At 48.8% G+C, this 7,986-nt stretch overlaps 1 protein-coding gene and 1 long non-coding RNA gene across 2 annotated transcripts; both read right to left on the reverse strand.

The window, feature by feature from the left end:
• Window positions 1-795: 795 nt before the first annotated feature.
• LOC147132676 (uncharacterized) lies at window positions 796-1,759 on the reverse strand. Its single transcript, XM_086015197.1, has 4 exons — window positions 1,376-1,759; window positions 1,242-1,285; window positions 895-1,198; window positions 796-804 (listed from the first exon to the last, which is right to left on the reverse strand). Exons 1-4 carry the CDS (start codon window positions 1,757-1,759, stop codon window positions 796-798), a joined length of 741 nt encoding a protein of 246 aa, XP_085871323.1.
• A 5,168-nt stretch (window positions 1,760-6,927) lies between these two features.
• LOC147132677 (uncharacterized) lies at window positions 6,928-7,874 on the reverse strand. Its single transcript, XR_015082012.1, has 3 exons — window positions 7,695-7,874; window positions 7,349-7,580; window positions 6,928-7,271 (listed from the first exon to the last, which is right to left on the reverse strand). It is a non-coding gene; the product is annotated as an uncharacterized LOC147132677 (long non-coding RNA).
• Between the last annotated feature and the right edge of the window lie 112 nt (window positions 7,875-7,986).

Genomic DNA, 7,986 nt, shown 5'->3' on the forward strand with positions numbered 1-7,986 from the left:
ATTTAATCACTTACATAAGGTTTTTTACAAGTTGGTCAGTCTCATCCCTTAAATTCACATTTACCTGATGAATCCCTATCATTCTTATTCATGCAAATTAATGTGTAGACTAATTATATAGACTCCGTATTTGATCATTATCTGCTATTGTTGACCTTTTCTTTATTAAGAATGCAAGTATTGTGTAGTCTTATATTTAAACACCTACATAACGTTTTTACAAATGAGTCAGTCTCAACATTTAAAATCATCAACATTTACTTGATGAACCCCTATCATTCTTATTAATGCAATTATTGTGTAGATTCATATTTAATCACATAATGTTTTTTTTCAAATTGGTCAGTCTCAACATTTAAAAACAAACATTTACTAATGTTGACCTTTTCTTTATTAATGTCAGGGTTCCCGGAGGACCCGGAACCAAAGCAGACTCTAAAAGTGTGGACTCAGCTGGTGTTTTGAGCAAAAAGGGTTTATTAGACAAAAATACGCAAAACCGACAAAGTGCAACTAAAAGGCGCTGGTATGACAAAACCAGGAAAACGAGAACAACCAAAAACGCTTGCAAAAGGCAAGGAAAGAAATAACGAAAATTGCTTGTTGTAAAAAGGACAAGATCACACCAATTCCAAAAAGTTCAACCGAGGGTAGCTTTAATAACACAAGATACAATACTTACTATGGCGAAAAACTTGAGGCAACAAAAGGAGCAAAATACATGGCGAGAACATGAGAGGACATCTGGAAAATTCAATACTTGGTGCTATGGTCACAAGCATGCAGAGGATCCACCTACTGCCCCTACTGGAGCAACCGGGAACAAAAAAAACAAAACATGACCACAACAAGAACAGACCATGACAGCACCCGATATCCCCCCCCCCAATGGACGCCTCCCGGCGGACCACCTGGCTTGGAAGGGTAGGACGAGTGGAAGGTACGGAGAAGGGATGGGTCCATGACCCAGGAGCGGGGAATCCACTGCCGCTCCTCCGGTCCGTAGCCCTCCCAGTCGACCAAGTACTGGACACTCCGACCCTTGCGCCTAGAGTCCAAAATCTCGCTCACCGTGTACACAGGTCCGCTGTCGATCACCCGCGGAGGAGGAGGTGGAGTGGGAGGGGGGGCGAGGGGGCTGGATGCCACGGGTTTGAGCAGGGACATGTGGAAGACGGGATTCGCCCTTTCGGATTGACCATTTGATTGAGGGTGGTATCCAGAAGACCTTCATGGTCAGTGGTAACCGGAGCCGGACAGACACCGGGTTGACGATGGCATCCACCTCGAACGGACCTGTGAACCTCGGTCCCAACTTGCGCGATGAGCCAGCAAGGTGCAAGTCCTTGGTAGAGAGCCACACCTTCTGCCGAACCTGGTACGCTGGCGCTGGACGCCGCCGGCGATCCGCAATCGCCTGATTGCGAGCTGCAGTACATGACAGGGCGGCCCTGGTCTCCCTCCAAACCTGACGGGCCCACCGCAAGTGGTGCTCAACGGACGGAACCACAACCAGCCTCTCCTGCGACGGGAACAACGGAGGCTGGTACCCATATGCGGCCATGAAAGGTGAACGCCCCGTGGCTGACAAGACCAGCGTGTTGTGCGCATATTCCACCCAAGGTAGATGGGTGGCCCATGACGTGGGCCGACTCAGGCATACACACCTGAGTGTAGACTCTAGGTCCTGATTCGCCCGTTCGGATTGACCATTTGATTGAGGGTGGTATCCAGAAGTCAAACTGGCGGTGGCACCCATGGCACGGCAGAAACGTCTCCACACCTGGGAGACGAATTGGGGACCCAGGTCCGATACTATGTTAACTGGGATCCCGTGCAAGCGGAAGACATGGCTGACTAGCAGGTCGTGGTCTCAAGAGCAGATGGTAACTTAGGCAGAGCAACAAAGTGAGCTGACTTGGAGAAATGGTCAACAATGGTGAGTATGACAGACTTGCCTTGGGATGAAGGAAGGCCAGTGACAAAGTCCATAGAGATGTGGGACCAAGGTCGCGGTGGAACTGGCAAAGACTCCAGTAACCCCGCCGGTGGTTGGCGGGAAGATTTGCTGCAGGCGCAGGCAGAGCAGGCCTTGACGAAATCCAAGACATCCCTCTTAAGCTCCGGCCACCAAAATCGCTGTGAGATGAGACGACACGTGCGGTCCACCCCGGGATGGCACGCTACCTTTGACGGATGCCCCCACCGTAACACATCCGATCGGAGTTGCGGGGGCACAAACAGTCTACCCACGGGACATTCAGCTGGTACTGTCGTCCCTCCTTGCGCCTCCTGGATCCTCCGTAGGTGTGTGTATGTGTGTGTATATGTATATGTATATGGCTACCTCGCGGGGCCGGCGGCTGTGCGCTATGCTCGCGTCCATCGAGCGCCGTAACTTTGCTCAAATAAATGACCACTCGACTCAGTACAACTCTTACAGTTAAATTATATTATGCGTGATAACCCTATTGAAAACCCGTGGATGGAGCCATGGTGTACAAGTAGAGGAGTTCTTATCTTTGACATGCTTATCCGACACCGGCACTGAAGGTAAAATCAAGCAAGTAAAATATGAATGGACTACGGCAATAATGAGTCCACTAAAAAGATAAAGTAGTCCTAAGACGGTTGGTCAACAATGATGTATGCACTGCAAGAGAGTATTCGTTCACTTACATTGGATGAACATTGAATGAAGGCTAATATATGTGTCAACAACTGCTTTGGGGTAGACCTAGGCCTAATGCAAATACGCATTTACAATGCACTGATGGAAGACAAACTGCACATTACACTACATAGCGATGTACAAAGAACAGTTAACTGTTATTTAAAGAAAAAGGTTTAAAACAAAATGAATAATTATCAATATTGACTGATATGAAATACTTAGATTGTGACAGTTTTTCAAACATTTCTCTGCCCTTCCAAGAACAGCTGCAAAAAAACTAGCAGCTGTGGCTGCCAGTATTGTACTGTAAAAAGTACAGCCGGGTGTAAAACACATTACAAAACAACCTGTAAATTTTACAGTTTAAAACTGTACTCTTTACAAAAATTTACATGATAAAATGGTAAATTCAACAATAATATTCAGTCAAACAAGCACAACCATGCATTTATTAAAACATTTTATTCGTGTAGAATGTACTGCGCTTTCTTGTTTGACATCAAATCGCATTAAATTTCACATCAGATGAAAGGTATTGATTATCATTACTGTCATTTACTTACGACGAAAATTTTGAGTTACTCGGCCTTGTAACGTTATGACACAATTTCCGGTATTAATGACGTAAAATGCCGCGTAAGGACGTAAAGTCGAGGTGCCCTGCCACGTCTGAAGATTGCATCAATCTTCTTTACGACCATGAGATATGTATACAATTTATTGAAGTTATTTTAACCAAGCTATTTTGTATTTTTAACTGTATTGCATTGGTTTAAGTATGACAATTTGTCAGTGTGTAAAATACAGTATTATATAAATTCTACAAGGAAATATGATCCTTTTCACATATATTAACTGTAAAATTAACAATTGGTAATAGTTCTGTTTTTTACAATATGTTGCCTTAAAATACACACCGATTCATTGTTATTCATAGTACAGATTTTTGATGTCATGATTTTACAGCATATTAATGTTAATTTTACAAACATTTTTTTGCAGTGCGCAGCTCGTGGGACCGTCGCAAGCTGTCGACCCAAACACGGAGCCGATGGCCCCCCGAAGGTCCTGCCGCAAAAGGAAGGCGAGAGTGGTGCCAAGCGCAGCGGGATCTTCAGAAGCCGAGGACTCGTCCGTGGACAAGGACTAGACGCTCCCGAAGCGGTCCAAAGTCCCATTTTCTTCCCACTCGGAGCCAGAAGCCCCGGATGTCGAGCCGGCAGCTCCAGCCCGAACCTCAAAAACTAGGACATGCACCAAGTGTGGCCTCCCATCACGGAGGGAATTCGGTCACACGTCCTTCATTAGCAGACTGCCCAAGCGGACATTGCTAACATTCTGCACGCTCCACGAGGGGAAACAAATGGCCCTGTGGCTGGCCGAGCAGCGGGCACGGGAAAGGGCTCTGGCGCAGGAGATTGCAGTCCCAGCTGCTGGATTGGACGATATTCAAATGAAGGGCAGCACGGTGGTCGACTGGTTAGCACGTCCGCCTCACAGTTCAGAGGTCGTGGGTTCGATCCCGGCCCCGGCCTCCCTGTGTGGAGTTTGCATGTTCTCCCTGTGCCTGCGAGGGTTTTCTCCGGGTACTCTGGTTTCCTCCCACATTCCAAAAACATGCATGGTTAGTTGATTGGACTCTCTAAAATTTTCCCTAGGTGTGATTGTGAGTGCGGGTGTTTGTGTTTGTGTGCCCTGCGATTGGCTGGCAACCAATTCAGGGTGTCCCGAAGACAGCTGGGAGAGGCTCCAGCACGCCCCGCGACCCTTGTGAGGATAAGAGGTATAGATAATGGATGGATGGACATTCAAATGATATGTCTTGAAGCTTTAACCCTTAAGAGCCCAGTCCATAATACCAGGAAAGAAAATAGTGATTGTATAAAAACATTTCATAGCCCACTTATGATTCATCTTTCTTGCTTTCTCTCCATCTCTATATACTGGGGGGTGCTAGTGATGGATCGATGAGGTGTCATGAAGTGTGTTGACACAATGACACACTGTGTTGAACTGTGTTGATACTGTGTCACTCCATACTGACACCTGCTGGACTTTAATTATCCCTTCAAGCAACCCACTTGACAAACTGAACTGACACCTATTTGATGACCGAGTCGAGTGTATACAATAGCATTCAAGCCTTTGCATTCATATTGTATTGTTCCATATTTTAATATTCTGGAGCCAGGCCTGGAGGTGGGGCTCGATGGCGAGCGCCTGGTGGCCGGGCCTGCACCCATGGGGCCCGGCCGGGCTCAGGCCAAAAAGGACACGTGGGTCCCCCTTCCCATGGGCTCACCACTGGTGGGAGGGGCCAAAGGGGTCGGGAGCCGTGTGAGCTGGGCGGCGGCAGAAGACCTTGGCGGTCCGATCCCCGGATACAAAAACTAGCTCTTGGGACATGGAATGTCACCTCTCTGGCAGGGAAGGAGCCCGAGCTGGTGTGTGAGGCTGAGAGGTTCCGACTAGATAAAGTCGGGCTCACCTCCACACAGAACTTCGAGAGGGGTTGGACACTCTTCCACTCTGGAGTTGCCCAGGGTGAGAGGCGCCGAGCAGGTGTGGGCATACTTATTGCCGCCCGGCTTGGCGCCTGTACATTGGGGTTTACCCCGGTGGATGAGAGGGTAGCCTCCCTCCGCCTGAGGGTGGGGGGACGGGTCCTGACTGTTGTTTGTGCTTATACACCAAACAGCAGTGCAGAGTACCCACCCTTTTTGGAGTCCTTGGAGGGTGTGCTGGAGGGCGCTCCACCTGGGGACTCCATCGTTCTGCTGAGGGACTTCAATGTTCACGTGGGCAATGACAGTGAGACCTGGAGAGGTGTGATTGGGAGGAACGGCCCCCCGATCTAAACCCGAGCGGTGTTCGGTTACTGGACTTCTGTGCTCATCACGGATTGTCCATAACGAACACCATGTTCAAACATAAGGGTGTCCATATGTGCACTTGGCACCAGGATACCCTAGGCCGCAGTTCGATGATCGACTTTGTAGTCCTGTCATCGACTTGCGGCCGCATGTTTTGGACACTCGGGTGGAGAGAGGGGTGGAGCTGTCAACTGATCACCATCTGGTGGTGAGTTGGCTCCGATGGTGGAGGAAGATGCCGGCCCAACCTGGCAGACCCAAACGTATTGTGAGGGTTTGCTGGGAACGTCTGGCAGAATCCCCTGTCAGAAGGAGTTTCAACTCCCACCTCCAGCAGAACTTTTCCCACGTCCCGGGGGAGGCGGGGGACATTGAGTCCGAGTGGACCATGTTTCGTGCCTCCAGTGTTGAGGCGGCCGATCGGAGCTGTGGCCGCAAGGTGGTCGGTGCCTGTCGTGGCGGCAATCCCCGAACCCGCTGGTGGACACCAGCGGTAAGGGATGCTGTCCAGCTGAAGAAGGAGTCCTATTGGGCCTTTTTGGCCTGCGGGACCCCGGAGGCAGCTGACAGGTACCGGCTGGCCAAGCGGAATGCAGCTCTGGCGGTTTCTGAGGCAAAAACTCAGGTGTTGGAGGAGTTCGTGGAGGCCATGGAAAATGACTTCCGGACGGCTTTGAGGAAATTCTGGTCCACCATCCGACGTCTCAGGAGAGGGAAGCAGTGCACCATTAACACTGTTTATAGTGGAGATGGGGTGCTGCTGACCTCAACTCGGGACGTTGTGGGTCGGTGGGGAGAATACTTCGAAGACCTCCTCAATTCCACCGACACGCCTTCCACTGAGGAAACAGAGCCTGGAGACTCTGAGGTGGGCTCTCCTATCTCGGGGGTTGAAGTAACCGAGGTAGTCAAAAAGGTCCTTGGTGGCAAAGCCCCGGGCGTGGATGAGATCCGCCCGGAGTTCATAAAGGCTCTGGATGTTGAGGGGCTGTTATGGTTGACACGTCTCTACAACATCGCGTGGACATCGGGGACAGTGCCTCTGGATTGGCAGACCGGGGTGGTGGTCCCCCTTTTTAAGGAAGAGGACCGGAGGGTGTGCTCCATCTGATAAGGATGCCCCCTGGACGCCTCCCTGGTAAGGTGTTCCGGGCATGTCCCACCGGCAGGAGACCCCGAGGACGACCCAGAACACGCTGGAGAGACTATGTCTCCCGGCTTGCCTGGGAACACCTTGGGATCCTTCCGGAAAAGCTGGAAGATGTTGTTGGGGAGAGGGAAGTCTGGGCTTCCCTGCTGAAGCTGCTGCCTCCGCTACCCGACTTCGGATAAGCAGGAGATAATGGATGGATGGAAACATGTATCATTATGTGAAAATGGCGATGCTTGTCAAATTTTTGTCATTACAAATTTTTATTTAAAAGAAAAAAACGTTTCTCCAACGTTTGAAAATCAAGTTTGTTGCGTTTTTTTGCTTGCAATTTCTCCTGCAGTGGAGAAGACACGCTCATACAGAACAGACGATGCTGCTGTACACTGGAACTCTTTTGCCAACAGGAAGAGGTTGGGATAGGAGGTTTGCTGGTTCTTCCAATAAACTAGTGGATCTTGAGTGCAGCCAATGTCCCCCACTGCCAAGTATCTTTGGACTTCTGAAATAGAATCTGCAGTTGCACTTCTTTCACATCTCCTGACTTCATCGTCCAAATGCTGCCACAGGTAATCTTAAAAAAATAAATAAATGAAAAATTGACATTTTAGTACAATTTCCAACAACAAATAATAATGATGAATAACATGCCAGATGTGGTTGCAGAGGGCTGTGATGATGGTCCAGGCTGGGTCTTGTTTGTGTGCCCGATGACACACACAATTTCAGACCGCAGTCTGGTTATGGCTTCTGTGCACCTCGAGGAACTGCGGAAGCCAAGTGAATCAGTTCCTGAACTCTTCACTCTCCACAATACTGAGGGGCTGGAAGTCCTTGACAATGAAGTTCAGCAGTGCCTCGTCAAGCAACTGCTTGCCGGAAGCTTAAATGTTAAACATGAAGTGGAGAATAAATCAGTAATAATTAGTAATTGACAATTAATTATCAACAAAACAACTGTGAGAAAGAAAGAGAATGGCTGTATAGCTGAGCTTACCCTGGCTATATCGGGAACTTCATTCTCATGCTTGGCCCGATAGTGCCTCTGTCACGTGAGGATCAGGATTTGGACCCATATGCAGACATGACACTGAAGTAGAAGAGGAAAAAAATCTATCAACAAAATACAAAGTAACAACAGAGATCAGGACTGGAAGAGAGTTCGCATTCTCACTCAAAAAAGGTTTGACGTACTGACAACGTGTTGAGTAACTCAAACTTTTAAACTGTAAGACTATCAGGCCTATATGACATCATAAAGGACAAAGCGTAAAGGCCCATAGCAACTG

This window comes from Filicampus tigris, chromosome 18, assembly GCF_054856515.1.
Source record: "Filicampus tigris isolate MCC_2025a chromosome 18, RoL_Ftig_1.0, whole genome shotgun sequence".
Taxonomy (NCBI): domain Eukaryota; kingdom Metazoa; phylum Chordata; class Actinopteri; order Syngnathiformes; family Syngnathidae; genus Filicampus; species Filicampus tigris.

Coding starts and splice junctions, on each gene's coding strand:
- LOC147132676 (XM_086015197.1), bottom strand. CDS start 1,759: ATGGGTGCCACCGCCAGTTTGACTTCTGGATACCACCCTCAATCAAAT. Junction 1,286..1,375: donor GTCCAGCGCCAGCGTACCAG/GTTCGGCAGAAG, acceptor GGTCCGTTCGAG/GTGGATGCCATCGTCAACCC. Junction 1,199..1,241: donor TCTGTCCGGCTCCGGTTACC/ACTGACCATGAA, acceptor TCAATCAAATGG/TCAATCCGAAAGGGCGAATC.